Source organism: Sinocyclocheilus grahami, unplaced genomic scaffold (genome assembly GCF_001515645.1).
Source record: "Sinocyclocheilus grahami isolate Dianchi unplaced genomic scaffold, SAMN03320097.WGS_v1.1 scaffold299.1, whole genome shotgun sequence".
NCBI classification, from domain to species: domain Eukaryota; kingdom Metazoa; phylum Chordata; class Actinopteri; order Cypriniformes; family Cyprinidae; genus Sinocyclocheilus; species Sinocyclocheilus grahami.
In genome coordinates this window covers 111,677-129,537 of record NW_015505478.1, presented here as the reverse complement: position 1 = coordinate 129,537, position 17,861 = coordinate 111,677, and the positions used below count along the sequence as shown (strand labels likewise).

Genomic DNA, 17,861 nt, shown 5'->3' with positions numbered 1-17,861 from the left:
CCCCCCCCCCCCCCATCCCCACCCAGGTTGTGTTAATTGCTTGCAACACCAAGAAAAACTTGAGAGGGTCATTCAAGAACTAATTGGTTTGCGTTCAGGTATCTAAGTTTTGTATTTTTCTCGAATAACTTTACCCTCTTTGTTCATTTCATTATGAGAGAATGTTTTGGTTTTGTTACATTTTGCGCATACCCTTATCTTCTATAGAGTGTAAAAACTGGAGACCATTGCACGAAAAACTTGAGATGTGCGTAGAGGAGCTGAAGAGAATTTAAGTTGGTATTCAACGTCTTTACACGATTCATTTCTGGGAGTTTTTGTTTTGTGCAACTTATTTAAATTTGAGTGGTTTTGTTTGCATGTGTTATGTTAAATCTTAATATGTTTGAGTTAATTGTGCAGATGAATATCAATATTCTACAAGTAATATTAAAAGTAGAATTGTACACCTCTGACTGATTCTCTCTCTCTCCCTTAATTAGAGGGGAAAAGAAGAGATGTGACGCGGAAAGTTATCATTCTGAAATTTCAATGCAGTTCTATGCATTTTTATATGCTTTAAAAAAAAATGTGACAGTTTAATAAAATCTAACTCAATCAAATACATTGTCTGCCTTAAGTGTCTCACCGGTTTTACCTAATAAATGACTATATAATTTACAATATGCTTTATGGTTTGTTTTGAGAGCATAGGAGATGATTAATATTTTACATTTTCCTCTCGAAGACACTGTTCTTTGTTTAATGAAATGCAGCCAGAGCAGGAATTTCAGAAATGCAGGGAAAATCATGTTGTCAGTGGCAACATGTTCTATGGTTCTACTACGATTGGCTTTGTTCTTGACGTCTGAAAACCCGACCCCGAGGGGGAAACGACCTGTCCTTACAAGGGTTTCCGGATGAGTGTTCTATTGCATGGCTTGCTCTGGAACTCAGTTCTCAAGACTGCTCACTGCACGCCGCGCATCGTCTGTCCGTCTGATAACCCGCCGGATTTTCAGTACATCGTCTCAACAGAGGGTAACTACCTTTTAACGATTACTAGATATGAGACTCCATTCTTAATCTGAAATATGAGACGTTTCGATTATTCGTTAACTAAACCATCTGAATTAGATTTTCTATCGTAAGCGGAAATCCCGTATGTTTATCATTATTACGTTCTTCCTCGTGGCAGAAATGGCGCGCGTGCCTTTAGATGTGAAATGTGCGCTACTTTATTATTTCTATTATTTATTTATTCAGTATATGTATATAAATAATTACACAAACTCGGATTGATTTAAATGTAATTATCACATTAGCAAAACATTAAAATTATACCATAATAATACTTTTAATATATGCCCATATGTATATATTTTTGCAAGTGACAAAACAAGTCAATATGCTGTTATCATGTAGGCAGATTTTCAGGGGCAGTTTTGAACAGCTTCATTTGAACGTGGTTTAAAGTTAGATAAGAGTTTAAATAAATCATACTAAACTGGACACATCATTGGAGTGTTTCTCAATGCATGTGGGTCTTTGACATGTGTTTCTCAGAAACAACAGCATCTTGAACAGGCTACTGAATGACACTCATCATATGCTGAGCTAAAGAGTAGTTTCATTAAGTCAAAATGAAATTCCATTGTCTAAATGTAGGTGTGTCGTAACTGGTGCATTCCATTTGAATAGTAAACTAGAGATATAGCAGGAAAACTTTCTCTCTAAAGAAAGGTTTATGTTTTTGATATTCAGAAGAATGCCTCTTGGCAACGTTACTTCAAGAATGTGGGCTGCAATTGCTTTGAGGGATCATCTTCAGATGTAGAGTATATTATTCTGATTTTCAAACCAGCACTCGGTAGAGTGAAGCAGGTGCCAGGATAGATATCCAGATGATAGACATTGGACCTGTGAATTTGCATTGTCTGAACCGGTTTAAGTTACCTAGTTTAGGCCTATTGCGTGAAATTATTTCTTTGTTCAATTGCTCAGAGAATAACTCTTGAGTTACTGCATGACCAACTGACACGGCTCTTTCCTTTAACAGGAAGTGTTATTTAACGTGCTAGACTGATAAACTGGAGCATAATGAATGATATATCCTTGAAACATTCAAACATTTATTCAGTCATATCAGTGTCTGAGGCAGCGCTTTAACTGGTTTCACTGATAATGATCAGTGTGTTTAAAATAACAATCCACTGTGTAACAGATTTAATCATCATTTTCATAGACTAGACTTTGCGTGTGCTTTGTTCTAAAGTTAGTGAGCTTTTTATTTTAATGCTGATTGTTTTATATAATACCCCTGGAAGGAATAAATGTTTTCCGTGTAGTGACGTCATTGAATTATGCAGAAAGAGAGGTCATTTACTGAGCAGTAGACAATAAGGCTTTATCTTTAAAAAGTCATCCTTGTTTCATTTTTATGTATGAGGATATGATTTGAACACTAAGAATGCAGTAAAAATACTTAAGGGTCAGTGTTTTTCTGGTATATAGTCGTGTACGGACTACGCAGGTGCAGGTTTACTTCTAGGCTGATCTAGTTAGTGCCTTAGACAGGATCTGATCAAACATGTATGACTACTCAAGCTGCTGGACAGAAACCACACAAGAAACCCTTTCCTGCATGTGCTCTAAAAGTGTGCAATGGTTACACTGTTCGACATCAGCCATTAATATTTGTATTATGTAAACTCTGTATTCAAATAGCATGTCTGACCTTTTTGTTAAATATCCACCAATCTGCATTCAGAGGATGTGTGCTATTTTTTTCCCCCAATTTCACCCGGTCTGCTCTTTTTCATTTATCCAATGAATTGTGATGAATCAGTTTGGTCTTGCCTGAAATTGGTTTCCATCCACACCAATGTCAGTGCTCTTTATCTGGGCTTTGGAGCTGTTGAACTTCATGAATTATGACTCAGTAATGAAAGGGCAAACCTCTTCGATATTAATCTTATTAATTTTCCTGATGGGTTGAACTGCCCTGTGGTCAGATGAGGTGTTCTTAAAGTGCTAAGTGAGTGCTCTGAATGTGTCTGCGGGTGTGGTGGATAACAGCCGCCCTTTACATGAAATGACTTGAATAAAGAGCCGTTCACACCAAGAATGATAACTATAAAGTTTTAATGATCTTTCTGTGAGAATAAAGACATCCGCACTATATCTTCAGAATCACTTTCAGAACGGTTTCCGGATGAGTGATAAAAACATTGAAAGCCAACAATCAAAATAAAGAGCTTGAGAACCCTAGAGAAAAAAATACTCAAATGTATTTGAAATACATTTAATTTGGGCCGAGTATACTACAAATACGTTTACATATTTATGTGCTTAATAAAAAAAAACTGCAATCGTACTTTTGGTATACTAAACCTGCTAATTTTGGAACTACATTTTTTGTGCTTAATGCACCACAAAATTGTGTTGAAGTAGTGCTGAGGTCCAACTAAAGATATACTGAAGTATAGGATTGTGTTAAAGTGGAACTACTGCAAGTATGCTTCAGGTGCACTTTAAATATCTTGCATTAAAGACTGATGTTATTGCAGAGATCATACAGTCCTTATTAATAGTGATATTAAAACACATTTTAGGCATAATATTAAGAAATGTGCATTGTGCAATAAAGAAATAATGCAAATAAAGTAAAATTATGTAAAGTAAAAAGTAAAATTATGGCTTTTTTTTTTAATGGGCATTTAAAGCCACACAATTAATTAAACAGAACGTTGGTATGGATGCTAATATGTGATCGTGGACCACAAAACCAGTCATAAGGGTCTTTTTTTTAATAAGTAAGCTTTCCATTGATGTATGGTTTGTTAGGATAGGACAATATTTGGCCGAGATACAACTATTTGAAAATCTGGAATCTGAGGGTGAGAAAAAATGTAAATATTGAGAAAATTGCCTTTAATGTAGTCCAAATGAAGTTCTTAGCAATGCATATTACTAATCAAAAATTAAGTTTTGAGATATTTACGGTAGGAAATTTACAAAGTATCTTCATAATATCTTAATATCCTAATGATTTTTGGCATAAAAGAAAAATCGATAATTTTGACCCATACCCATTTAATGTATTGTTGGCTGTTGCTACAGATATATCTGTGCTACTTATGACTGGTTTTGTGTTCCAGGGTCACAAATAGTTATTATTCTTAGTATGGACGGGCTTTAGGAGTTCACAATTTTAAGTCAAGACAATCAGGCCACTCATTTATTGACATAATTAGCCAAAAAGGCAGGATTTTCTCACTTTTTTAAGAAAAAAAATTGTTTCTCTTCTCCTTTAGTGCCTTCTGCTTTATCCTAGTCTGCTCAACGTTATCCATCATGGCTGAGAATAAACTGGCCTCCTTTGGGAAGATGCTGCTGAGGCGTCGCATGCTGGACACTTCTCAGGACGAGACCCGCTTCGCTCGCTGTCTCACCACTCTTGACCTCATAGCCCTCGGGGTAGGGGCGACACTGGGTGCAGGTGTCTACGTTCTGGCTGGGGAAGTGGCCCGAGAGAAGGCTGGACCTGCCATCGTGCTTTCTTTCCTCATTGCGGCCTTGTCTTCTGTCCTCGCTGGTTTGTGCTACGCCGAATTTGGCGCACGTGTTCCCAAGACGGGATCCGCTTACCTGTACAGCTACGTAACAGTGGGTGAAATATGGGCCTTCATCACGGGATGGAACCTCATTCTGTCATACGTGATTGGTGAGCATGCAGACTTTATCCTTAGAAACTAGTTTAATAATGTGACTTTAATTTGGACTGAAAAACATTTCCTTTTTGAATCCAAATTGACTAATTAATCGTCAGCTCCCATGAGTTAACTCAGAATGCGAGCCCAAGAGTTTGACCAATTATATGAGATTACAAATGAGCTGAAGTGGTTTTGAAAATGTATGAAGTGTTTACTCCTCTAGACGAAGTGCCCTTGAGCAGCTGCTTAGGTTTAACGTAACAAGTGGACGTTCTGAAGTCTTTTGGGTCTACTCATATGTCCTTCTCTCCATTTCACAGGCACAGCCAGTGTGGCACGGGCTTGGAGCTCAACGTTTGACAATCTAGTGAACAAAACCATCTCTGATTTTTTCACTGATTACATGTCGTTTCCAGACACTGGAAAAGTGTTAGCAGAGTATCCAGATGTGTTTGCTCTCATCCTGGTCATATTGCTCACAGGTGAGAACCTTTTTCTCTCTAAGAATCCCTCAGCTGTAATGTGATGATGCCCAGTTACCTTAGTTATCTTAGTTGGCGCGAAGTGTTTCCAAAATCAAGATTTTCCATTATTCTATTAAGTCGGTGGATCTTTGTTCCACCTTTTATCCAACACCTGGCTTTTGTTGGAGAGCCAAAAATGTTCTTTGGTTCTACCACACCAGCTATGCTGAAGCAATTAAATCATTTTAAATGGTCCGCTTTACCAATATACCCATTAGTCATAGGACTGTTGCTCACAATTTCTTTTCACCATTGCCATGCAAAAGACCATAATGGTGTGAATTTGCTACCTCTCACTTCCCACGCAACAGGATTATTGGCATTTGGAGCGAGTGAATCTGCGCTTGTCAACAAGATCTTCACAGGAATCAACCTGGTGGTTCTGACATTTGTTATTATATCGGGCTTTGTGAAAGGCGACACTGCCAACTGGAACCTCACTGTGGAGAACTACATTAACAGCACAAACAACTACAATGCAGAGTAAGTCACACTGCCTTAACTTTTAGATGCAGGCATAGCAATAGAAATTAAGAAAATACAATTTTAGAGCATAAATGAAACACTCAGTTGGGTCAGTAGCATATTTTCTGATTACAGGTAGGCTATACAATTAAATTACAAGAAAGATAGATTTGATAAGATTAAAATGACAATTAGATAATGAAAAGTTACATAAAAGTAAATAAATGAAATAAAATTAAAACTCATATTTACATTTATTTTAAAGATATACTAAATAACAAAAAATATTAAATTAATGAAATGTAATAAGATGTAAAATGTAGATGAAAAATGAAGGGGAAAAAACATGTACATATGAATGTATTTTCATTGTAAATTTCAAAACTTGCACATCTTAGAAAAATTAATAAGATTACATTTTAATTAAAAAAAAAGAAAAGAAAAAATTTAATAAATCGAGAAAACATTACTAATAAAAAAATATGTACACACATACATGTATATATGAATGTCTATTCATTGTTAATTTGAAGTTTGAAAACTTTCACATCTTAGGAAAATTAATAAATAATAATAATATAATAATAATAAAATTATAAAAATATGTACACACATATATATGTATATATGAATTCACTGTAAATTTTTGAAGTTTGAAAAAATGTTCCCATTTTAGGAAAATTGAAAAAGAATTCGGCTCGGGTGGTTTTGCACCATTTGGCTTGAGTGGAATCCTAACTGGCGCTGCTACTTGTTTCTATGCATTTGTGGGTTTTGACTGCATCGCAACCACAAGTAAGTTCAGGAAAAAAATGTCATGAAAACCACTATGTCCTACTTTTAAAAGCAAACTCACCTCAGCTCTGGTGTTGTTGTAGGTGAGGAGGCCAAAAACCCCATGCGTTCCATCCCGATTGGCATAGTGGCCTCTCTGCTCATCTGCTTTTTTGCCTACTTCGGAGTGTCAGCAGCGCTCACACTCATGATGCCCTATTATAAGCTGGATGTTCAAAGTCCACTTCCAGAGGCCTTTCAGTATGTGCAATGGGGCCCCGCTCGCTATATTGTAGCGGTGGGGTCTCTGTGCGCCCTTTCCACCAGGTATGTTTATTGACATTTTCATAAACTTATTTTAGTATTATCGAGATACTATTATAGATGTGTTAATATTTTGAATTTGATTATTTTATATTATCTGCTTTCATGTCCATTTAAGTTAAAGTTTTAGTAATTTTTAAAAACGTTTTAATATTGTTATTTAAGTACTTTTTTTTCAGTTAATATTTATTTCAATTAACTAAAAAGGTTTGTATGGTTTCAATTTCAGTTATTTATAGTAACCATTTTAGAACCAAACTCACCTCAGCTCTGGTGATTTCTTAGGTGAGGAGGCCAAAAACCCCATGCGTTCCATCCCGATTGGCATAGTGGCCTCTCTGCTCATCTGCTTTTTTGCCTACTTCGGAGTGTCAGCAGCGCTCACACTCATGATGCCCTATTATAAGCTGGATGTTCAAAGTCCACTTCCAGAGGCCTTTCAGTATGTGCAATGGGGCCCCGCTCGCTATATTGTAGCGGTGGGGTCTCTGTGCGCCCTTTCCACCAGGTATGTTTATTGACATTTTCATAAACTTATTTTAGTATTATCGAGATACTATTATAGATGTGTTAATATTTTGAATTTGATTATTTTATATTATCTGCTTTCATGTCCATTTAAGTTAAAGTTTTAGTAATTTTTAAAAAAGTTTTAATATTGTTATTTAAGTACTTTTTTTTCAGTTAATATTTATTTCAATTAACTAAAAAGGTTTGTATGGTTTCAATTTCAGTTATTTATAGTAACCATTTTTTTTTTCTTTTTTATGTTCTTCAGCTTGTTGGGCTCCATGTTCCCTATGCCTCGTGTGATTTATGCCATGGCTGAGGATGGTCTGCTCTTTCGCTCCCTCTCCCGCATGCACAAGAAAACCAAGACACCTGTGCTGGCCACCATTGTGTCTGGCATTGTAGCAGGTAAGACTGTATTTTTATTCATGTAATGACTGTCAGTGGATGATGTAACTCTCTTAATAGTTGTGACTAACTCTAGAATCTCGCTAATTTCCTCCCTGTAGCTCTGATGGCCTTTCTGTTTGATCTCGCCGCATTAGTGGACTTGATGTCAATTGGGACCCTACTGGCATACACTCTAGTTGCTGTGTGTGTACTCATTCTCCGGTGAGTATATACACATACACTAACATTCAAGAGTCTGGGGATTTTTGAAAGAAATTAATACTTTTATTCAGCAGGGTTGCAATAAATTGATCAAAAGTGACAGTAATTTATAATGTTACAAAAGATGTTTATTTCAAATAAACTTTCTATTCATCAAAGAATCCTAAATGTATCACGATTTCACTTAAAATATTAAGCAGCTCGTCTGTTGTTAACACTGATGATAATAGGAAATGTTTCTTGAGCAGCAAATCGGCAAATTAGAATGATTTCTGAAGGATCATGTGACACTGAAGACTGGAGAAATGATGCTGAAAATTCAGCTTTGCATCACAAGAATAACTTACATTTTAAAGTATACTAAAATAAAAAAACTGTCATTTTAAATTGTAATTGTAAACTGTTTTTACAGTATATTTGATCAAATAAATGCAGCCTTGGTGAGCATAAGAGACTTCTTTCAAAAACATAAAGAAATCTGGAATTTGATACTTTTAAAAATCAGTTTCATTGAGGTTTTTTTTTTTTTCACCTGCAGGTACCAGCCAGGCAGTCTTGGTTCCAGTGGTGCGAATGAGAAGCCAATGGAACTGCAGAGGCTGGAGGCTAAAGGAGGCATGGCAGATGTGGATAGCGGGGATGAGTACAGCCAGGAGCTGGAGACAACGCCCCTCAAGGAGAGGTTTTCCATCAGGATGCTGGTGCAGCCCATCTGTGACGTACCCACCAAGATTTCTGGCATCATTGTTTACGCTGTAACTTGCACCATATGTAAGCATTTCCAATTCCAGTTTCTTATTTGCCTTTTTTCCTGCAACATGTAGCTCAGGGAAATGTAAAATGCTCATGTTGGTGTTTATGTAGTGAACAGGCAGATAACATACTTCTGTTTTTCTGTTCAGCTGTGCTGTTCACTCTGCTGTGTGTGGTGCTGGCAGTGTACGGAGAGCAGGTGGGGAAGGGCAGCGCTCTTTATATCACTTTGGTTGTTCTCCTGTCTGTTCTGTCTTCTTTCTGCATCTTCATCATCTGGCGACAGCCCCAGAGTAAAGAGGTTCTCACTTTCAAGGTACAGACTTAATTTACAAAGCTTGTGCTTTGTTAAATTGAGAATGTCAGATCTTTAGGTGGTTATAATAATCCTCTCTCTTCATTTTGTAGGTGCCTTTGCTCCCCATTCTGCCATTGGTCAGTATCTTTGTGAATATTTACCTCATGATGCAATTGGATGGACCTACATGGGTTCGTTTCGCCATATGGATGGTTATTGGTGAGTTATAGCATTTGAAATAAGCACAACTGTTTTCAGCATTCATAAAAATTCTTGAGCAGCACATTTGAATGATTCCTGGAGAATCATGTGACACTGAACACTGGTGAGGCTGAAAATTCAGCTTTGCATCTAAGAAATAAATTACATTTTAAAATATATTCATATAGAAAACAGTTATTTTAAATTGTAATAATATTTCATGATATTACAGTTATTATTGTATTTTTGATCAGTTTTGGTATAAGCATAAAAAATCACACCAACCCCAAACATTTGTACAGTAGTGTAATTATACGCTATCATGAATGGTTTTTGTATTACTGTGCTTTAAATTTTGACTTCATGCCTTTGTCTCTTTTAGGTTTTATTATCTATTTTGCATATGGAATAAGGCACAGCTCTCAGGGTAAAAACAATTCCCCAGAAAAATTTGAGCCCATCCTTCAAGCAAAGAAACCAATCTACCTGCCTGAAGATGACACATATTAAGAAGAACTGGATTGGTAACAACCGGTTTTGTAAAATGCTGCCATTTCACTTTATAATGCACCTTATAATTCTTCTAAAGTCTGCATCGAAAACTGACAAAAAATGTTTTTTATTCAGTAGGTAAACTGTGTATTTCTTGCTAATTGTTTACCTTGTGTCAGTAAATGATGGTACTGTAACAGTGTTACTTATGTATGTCTAGGCTTCATTATGAAAAGAATTCGGTCTAGTCCTACATGTACTTTGTATGCACATGTTGTTTTCAGAGATGGGGCAGGGTGTCTGCATGTGGGTGGTCATTTAGGGTGACTCCTTCCTCTCACAATGAATGGGAATATGTTATTCAAAGGCTTTGTTTAGACAGGCAGCAAAAATCTCATTGGGCGTACCCAACTCAAGTTTTTAAAAAAAATCATTTATGATGCAATCTTTGTGCAACGTCCTTCATGTCTACATTTACTCGTATAGCACACTGTCACATTTGCTATGCAGTAAAAGTGACTGATTGCACAATGATGTTCTCTCATGAGTTCAGCACTGCAGTGAGATGTCAAGGTGGACATGAACAGAAGCAACATTGATGCTTTTCTCTCCTCTCTTTCCACCCTGACAGGTGTTTCCGTTATGCTGGATCTCATGTCATTACTATAGTATCCAGTGTAGATATTGACTAGCCTCTGCTGTAGGCAAACCGATCAGAATTCATCCTTTGCGAAATGACAGTGAGCACAGTCAGAAAATTCACATTTAAAGACCAAATTAGATTTGAGTGCAGTGTGAACAAACCCAGAATATTTTTACTAGACCAGAGAGAATTGAGAGCGTGTAAAATAACATGTGCATTATTGTTTTGAACTCAAAACATCCTTGTAGTACTTAATTTTCTAAACTTGATATGATTGGAAAAAGTGATGCATGAAGAATATTTTAAAAACGGCCTTGGATTTTGTCAGTAGTTTTCTATTTGTAAAAGTATGTTCTTGTATATTTTTGTAAATGTATTGATGCATTTATGTACACGTAGGAGGAAAATGTATTTATTGTTGTCACTGTAATATGTTTTACACATTTAGAAAGAACAATACATTTCAGCAGAGTTTTCTCTATTGAGCTGTACATATTTTGGATGTAAAACAGGAAGCTTTGTCTTAAATGTGCTTAATAGCAAAAACAGAAATGACCTTATCTATTTCTAGAAAGGGGTCTATGTTTTTTACTTACGTGACAAAATTAATAATTTTTCATTTTGAGCATCAGCATCTTAAGTGCTCTTATTTTTCATGCACAGTTTATGCTGTTGTCATAATGTTTTTTGTAAAAACATTGCGATGTAAATGCTTTTTTCTTTAAGCAAAAGTAGATCTGAATGTAGAGATTATGGAGCTTTGTGACTTTGGTGGCTTTTTCCATTTGCTGCTGGGATATGGTATATGTTATTGACATGAACAGAGCAATGTATGGCTCTTTACACTAAACAGAATTGTTTGTACAGTATATTTTTCAAGAGTCATTACCATTTTCTGCAAATATCGTGACTTTACAGCCTGTTTTGCCATTAATGTTTACACAATGCTGCTGTGTAGGTGAGCTGGAACTGTTTCTTCCAGTTTATTGAAAATCATATCTGTTACAAAGTTGAGTTATGAGTCAGTACTATTAACTTTGAACAGACACTGCCTTCTCTTATACAGACCCTTATGAGTATTACTGTAGTCTACATTTCCTCAGAAGTGATGGCTTTACATGGCTTGATGCTGTGACTAGCTTTTTTCACTCTTTCAGAGGTATAGAGCTGTTCAGATTGAAGTCCTAAAACCTGGAAAAGAGTTTTAAAGGCATGTATTCCCTCTGCAATTAATTCTGGATTTTTTAATTTATGAGTAAATTAAGGTCTGTGGTTTACGTTACTTGTTAGCACAGGTTCTTTATATAATATTAAAGGAACAAATGTCAATATTAGTATATGTTAATTTAGTTAACTAATGTTAATAAATGGAAGCTTAGTTACCACATAATACCTAAATATATATAAAAAAAAAAATAACTTGCTTAACAAGCTTCCGGATTGGCATCATGCTCTATTGATATGTATTGCTACTGTAATATAACAGGCATTACTGTTTACTGTGTTATAAGACATTGTTTAATATTCGTGTATATATTTGCTCTTTAAAGTTGAAGTGTGAAATTTCTGTGCCACCGATGTCAGCTAATGAAATTGCAAAAATAGTTATGGTTTTCATAAAATGCTCCCAGATAGTCCCACCCCAAACTCACACCACTGGTTGCTGGATTGGATGCTTAATCATGGATCGGCGCTATTTACACTTTTTGAGTAAATCAGAATATAAATGGCTCACTTTTAGTTTTCTCTGCGTGTTAAGATGAGATAGAAGAAAGTATGTTAACATTCAAACAAATTACACACTTCAGCTTTTCTATGTAAATAGCCTACTTAATGTGCCTTTATTATGTGATATGCTGTTATCAAATAAATATACCAAGTATTGTCATTCAACTGTGCATAGATTTCTTTTAAAATGATTTTTTAATTGAGGGTCTGTAAAAACAGAATTAAATTCCATAAGAATTTTCATATGGAAGAGATATTCCAATAAAAACTGTATTTATCATCCTACATTTTAAGATGTTTAACCAATTGACATGAGGGAGTTGAAACATTTATGTTTTTAAGTATTTTACATTTACGACCAAGTTTAGAAAAAGAAAAACAAACAACCCCACATTCCGTCACACGGCCTATGAAATGACTGCCATTCTGCAAGGTGCGATCAAAATGGAGAATTGCGTCAAAACTACAAGTCCCAGAAAGCCTTTGGCGCCATTTCCTGCATATATGGCCAGCTGACTTCCGGTGTCTTTAAATTCTCTGCCATTAATCTGTTCGAACGCTGCGAGTGAATTTAGCTACTCTGATCTGATTGAACGATGGCTATACCCACCAGTTAATGTTCGAGAAAAGCCCTGGACCATCAAACGACCAGCTCTGGATCTGATAGCCGCCTGCGACTCGAGCAAAACGGTCGTTTTAGTTCCTCTTTATTTTGCCGCAGTCAGAAATTATTCCAGCTCAAGGCCAGCGGTCGCGCGCACTGCTTTCTGCTCCTACAGCCTTTCACATCTCTCACCTCATAAACTAAACACATCTCTTGTTTGATGGTATGTGTGTGTCATCGTTTTGATGCTTCTTTGATTTTGGACTCGTTTGTATTTTTTCCTGAGGAACAGTCGAGCTCATCCTGGTTTGGTGTCTGATTTGCAGGCAGATCTGGATTTCTAACACAGAGTCGGTCTCAAGCTGATATATAATGCTGTTCCAGTAACACAAACACTAGTTTGGCTTGAAGTCAAGTAGAGCAAAGGTATGTGATGTTTTTCTTCTTCTTTCCATTCCCTACATATTGCCTATCTACACTCACTCAGTCTGTCTGTTTGTTTGTTTATTAGCCATATAGAGTGTATTGTTCATAAAGGCTGCATATCCTTTCATCAATGCATTGATTTGATCACTTGTACTGCAGTTTACCACATAGCAGTTAACCAACTTGCAAGACATTCACCAGGATGTTGTGAATCAGTGTTTATAGGAATGTCTTGTCATCTCACCTTCTGTATGTTGTAATACTACACCATTTCTCTTAGTAAAGTCTCTCACCTAAACTGGTAATTATGTAGTGTTAATGCATTGTTGACCACTGGACTGTGTGTGGTAAACAAATCTGTGTGGCATGTTGTGAATGATTGACTTGGTGTTAGGCTGTGCGAGGCAGAGAAAGGCCAGAGGGAGAAGACGTATACTGAGTCTTTGTGCCAGGGGTTGTGCTCCCCACTTACTGCTGGTCACCCATCGATTCCTGGCTGCCTTCCACCTCTGATCACAGCCATGACCTCTCAGAGAGACCCTGACACAGTGAGTATATCAGTCTAGATCTCTCTTTACATGATGCATCATGGCACAAGTTGGTATTTTCAGACATACAAAGATTATATGAGAAATCATCAAGTGTCATCACTTTTAGAGCGCATTCAAATCTGATGAATGAGCATTGTCATCATCTGCCAATCCTCAAAACAGGTTTGATTTTCATTATTTTTTCTGTGGTGTGCAAAAGGAGGGGTTTAGCACAATGTCCATGATGCTCTTTTCCATGCTATGAAAGGGGATAGTGGCAATCATTGTTAAGCTCTGAAAAAGACAAAGTGGTCTATTATTCAAGCGCTATTTTTCAAACCACCTGAAGCCTTTGATAGCTTTATTTGATGAAAAGACTGACATTTGCATCATTATTCACTGAAAAGTTTCTGCCCCAGTTTTTGTTTACATCCTGCATGTTTTATACAAACTGAGGGTGAACAGATGATGACGGTTTTCAATTTAGGGTGAACTTTCCCTTTAATCTGCATTTACGGGGAGACATCATTGCCTTTTTGTGGCTATGAAACAGGCCAAAGTTTAGGCCCAAAATGATTAAACTTAGTTTTATTTTTGTTAACAAAAAACTAAAACTATGGGGGAAAATGTTGTTGTTTATTGAAATAAACATTAGATGAAAAACCTACAAATTACTCAAACTGAATGTGAAATTAAGTAAAAAATAAGTATATAAAAAAAAATGCAAAGTAGCGATGCAAAATAGAAATATTTAATATTAAAAATAAAAGCCAATTCAAAATATAAAAGAAATACTGAAATTAATTTAATAGTATGGAAATAATACTAAAATGACCTGTTCTTGTTAGTGCTACTATGGGTTTACATTAGAGAAGTTGAAAATCTGAACTTTTTATTATTGGCTGAGGTTATAAAACGACGCTTTTATGTTGCACTCAGAGCTGTTGTTGCTTTGAGATTTGTTGTTGTTTGCTGAACCTGTTTGGTTCAGCATTGGGTTTGCCGTTATTTGAGGATGGGGGCAAATAGTGATGATTTTAGGCTCTTGATTTGGGGATGAAAGCAACATGAATAAAGATATTGCAGAAAATATATAAGCTGTGAGATTATGGCGGTGTTTATGCACTGGTTCTGAGGCATTTAGGCAGCTTTGGTGTTTTGTATTTGTCAAGGCTTTAAGAACTGGGGCAGCAGGGAGTGCTTATTTGTTTGTTATGCTCTCTTGTCGATATTACCCGACCCGTCACAGATTTGCTGATAACACCCTTAAATCCACCCTAGGAGGCTGGGAGAGGGCTTTCCATGCCTTTATCGGGGGCTTGTTGTTTGTAAACAGTGTGCTGGAATGACGTGGTGGATTATGGTTTGACCTCTTTTGTTCTCATTGCAGGTCCTCAACTCCCCATAGGTGAAAGCTGAATATTTTCAAGTGTGCCTGAATGGGGGTGGGGTGCCCTACATTGCAAATACCCTCAGCACAGAAGCCTGATTTCACAATAGGTTAGGGCAGAGCATCGGGGGGCCCTTAGTAAGGATTTAGGTGGCACGTGTTGCGAGAGGATTTGTGGCGGGAAGAGGTCGTCCTTTTCCTGTCGTGTTATTTGATTGCTGCCACTATTTGGGTCATGACCTCGGCTGCGTTCACTGTTGGGTGGAAGGTAAACTCTGGCTCCCCTATCGCGAGATGATGAGCTGGATCCGCATAATGTTTATATTACCATTTAGCATGTTTGACACGATCTGAATAACTCAATACTAATATAAGCAGTTTTCCATACACATTTTAAGAGGAAACTGAGAGGAACTGTGTGTCTTTTTTCACTTCCACTTTCTCAGAAACATGTTGAAAGTTTCTCTGGTCCTCTGATTGGTTGCAGTGTCTACGTGAAGCTTGTTTTCCTTTGTTTTTGTGCTCTGTGTTGTATGTGGCTTTAAACACAGCAATGCCAGGACCAACTGGCTCACCTTCTTGCGCCCCCCTCCTCTTTCTCCATCTGATTCTGAACGAAAGCATTAAGGCCCAGCCAAGCTCCACACACTGAGTGTGGGTGATGTAATGTTTAAATTGCAGTCATTGAAAACCATGAAAGGAGAAAAAGGACCCTGGTTTAAAAAAAACTGAACAAGAGACTCTTTGGAATCTAAGCTACTCTGAGTTCCTGGTCTGATTTTATTTTTGGGCTGACATAGTAGCACTCTGTGTCTTTTCTGTTCAGACATTGAGTCTCATGATGCTGCTTAGTTTCAAAGAGGATACTGCCAAATGTATTCAGTCACTTGCCTAATTTGCCTAAATTGAGTATGTGTGTCATTATTGCAAATCTAAATTTTGTTTATTGCTAATATATTGAATATTGTTGCAAACTGTACTGATTTAAATTTGAAACCACAGTAAAATTGTCCATCTTGCTAAAATAGATGAGATTGTCAAAATTGTGTGAATAATTTGTAATATAGTCGGAACCATCAGTAAGGTTTGGCACTGTTATTTTTTTTCAGCAAAGGTGTATGTATGAATTTATTATTGTAGTTGCTGTTCTTCCTGGAAATAATCAATTTAGATGGATGGATGTTATTTAAAAAAAAAAAAGATTATTATTATAAAATAATTAAAATACTACTACTATCAATAATAATAATTATTAGAAAAATTCTACAAAAAGTATTTTTTTTTTAAACATAAATGCATTCATTATTATTGTACACTAATTATATACAAATTTTTCTGATACCAAAATGTTTATGAATACTTTTTAATGGTGGAGCTGTTGAACATGTTGGCAGTAAAAATCAAATAATCCTTATTTGTTGAGGCAGTAAATGCATGATGTATCTCTTAGACGTATGAAAACTGTCATGAAGCGTGTGTTGGCCTGTGGCAGAAAGCTTTGTGGTGGTGTTAATACTGACTGTAAAAGCATTGTGTTTGTCTGTTGCTTTTTATTAGGACCCATGCAGGGAGCACATTTATTGTGCTAATCCACCGTGCTGCTCCCCTCCTCCTGCAAGGGGTTATGCATGGGCCATGTAAATTTAATAACTCCGTCCTGGGTTGTCTGGGACACCTGGGGTTATCGCATTAGGATGACGGGGTGCCTAGGAAGGGGGGTAGCATCATTACATGGAAACGAAATGCAGTAGCACTTCCTCGCTGCCCTACTCTGCGATTTCCCCCTCACCAGACCATTTCACAGGAAGCTTTAAAGTGCGTAGTAGCTACTTTCACCCCTAAAGCTGAACATAAATTTAATTAGGAAGGAATGCTCGTTTCTCCAAAGGACTCTCCAGGTCGTCTCATGTTATGTGGGGTGAGCACAGATTGAAGGGTCATTAAGGTCTATTTGGTGGAAATGTCACTGTGTCTGTGGGTTGTATGGCACTTCTTCAGTTTAATGATTTCATTTGTTTCCTTTCAAATGACTACAGGTGAATCTACGGTTGATCCTTGTGAGTGGGAAGACACAGGATTTCACTTTCTCTCCAAATGACTCTGCCACAGAAATTGCCCGGCATGTTTTTGAGAACTGGCCGGCAGGTATGAATTATAATTATAATTTTAGCTTTGGTTGTATTTGTAGTTTAAGTAGTGTATTTTTATTTAACACACTTTTTTTGTTTTAAACTTATGTTGAGGTCCTCTGCATGTAAAAAAAATTTATGTTTTGCAGTGTTTATTTTTGAGCGAACAATCATTATAAAATGTACACTGCTGTTCATAAATTTATGGTCAGTATGATTGTTTTTTTCAGTAAGGGTGCATTGATGTGAAGATGTTTGTCTTTCAAATAAATTATGTTCTGTTGAACTTTGTTTATTAAATGATCATGGTTTTCTCAAAAAAAATTAAGCATCACAACTGGTTTCAATATTGATAAATGTTTTTGAGTACCAAATCAGCATGTTAGAATGATTTCTGAAGGTTCATGTGACACTGAAGACTAGAGTAATGGCTGCTGATAATTAAGCTTTTGCCTTTGCAGGAATAGATTACATTAGGATTCAATAGAAAACAATTTAAAATTGTAAAAATATTTCACAATTATAACTTTTTATTTATTTATTTTTTTTACACTGATTAAATAAATGTAGAAGTCTCTTGAGGATGAGAGTCATAGATGTATGGAGTAAATATTTCCTTATTGCTATTTTTTTTACTTTTTAGTATGATTATAGTAATAGTATAATCCACAGAAATTGCCCGGCATGTTTTTGAGAACTGGCCGGCAGGTATGAATTATAATTATAATTTTAGCTTTGGTTGTATTTGTAGTTTAAGTAGTGTA

At 36.4% G+C, this 17,861-nt stretch overlaps 2 protein-coding genes and 1 long non-coding RNA gene across 4 annotated transcripts in view; all 3 read left to right on the top strand.

Annotated features, from left to right (window-relative positions):
• The window catches only part of LOC107601110 (uncharacterized), an 18,879-nt gene extending 18,270 nt beyond the window's left edge, over positions 1-609 (top strand). Inside the window, exons 7-9 of the mRNA XM_016293140.1 lie at positions 27-98; positions 208-275; positions 483-609. Of these exons, the coding sequence (XP_016148626.1) occupies positions 27-98; positions 208-275 (140 nt within the window). The 3' untranslated portion in view covers positions 483-609. The remainder of the gene's footprint in view (positions 1-26; positions 99-207; positions 276-482) is intronic.
• Positions 610-948: 339 nt separating this feature from the next.
• LOC107601111 (cationic amino acid transporter 3-like) lies at positions 949-12,162 on the top strand. The gene is made up of 12 exons (XM_016293141.1): positions 949-1,020; positions 4,296-4,705; positions 5,015-5,176; positions 5,530-5,701; positions 6,360-6,478; positions 6,562-6,784; positions 7,560-7,699; positions 7,801-7,903; positions 8,442-8,674; positions 8,806-8,972; positions 9,065-9,173; positions 9,538-12,162. Exons 2-12 carry the CDS (start codon positions 4,336-4,338, stop codon positions 9,663-9,665), a joined length of 1,926 nt encoding a protein of 641 aa, XP_016148627.1. The 5' UTR covers positions 949-1,020; positions 4,296-4,335; the 3' UTR covers positions 9,666-12,162.
• A 373-nt stretch (positions 12,163-12,535) lies between these two features.
• Positions 12,536-17,114, top strand: LOC107601109 (uncharacterized). 2 transcript variants are annotated; one of them, XR_001610889.1, is made up of 4 exons: positions 12,536-12,845; positions 12,949-13,048; positions 13,443-13,596; positions 17,005-17,114. It is a non-coding gene; the product is annotated as an uncharacterized lncRNA (long non-coding RNA). The 2 variants fall into 2 exon arrangements; XR_001610890.1 differs by having other exon boundaries at positions 12,536-12,849.
• The last annotated feature ends 747 nt before the right edge of the window (positions 17,115-17,861 follow it).

Coding starts and splice junctions, on each gene's coding strand:
- LOC107601111 (XM_016293141.1), top strand. CDS start 4,336: ATGGCTGAGAATAAACTGGCCTCCTTTGGGAAGATGCTGCTGAGGCGT. Junction 4,706..5,014: donor CATTCTGTCATACGTGATTG/GTGAGCATGCAG, acceptor TCCATTTCACAG/GCACAGCCAGTGTGGCACGG. Junction 8,973..9,064: donor AAGAGGTTCTCACTTTCAAG/GTACAGACTTAA, acceptor TTCATTTTGTAG/GTGCCTTTGCTCCCCATTCT.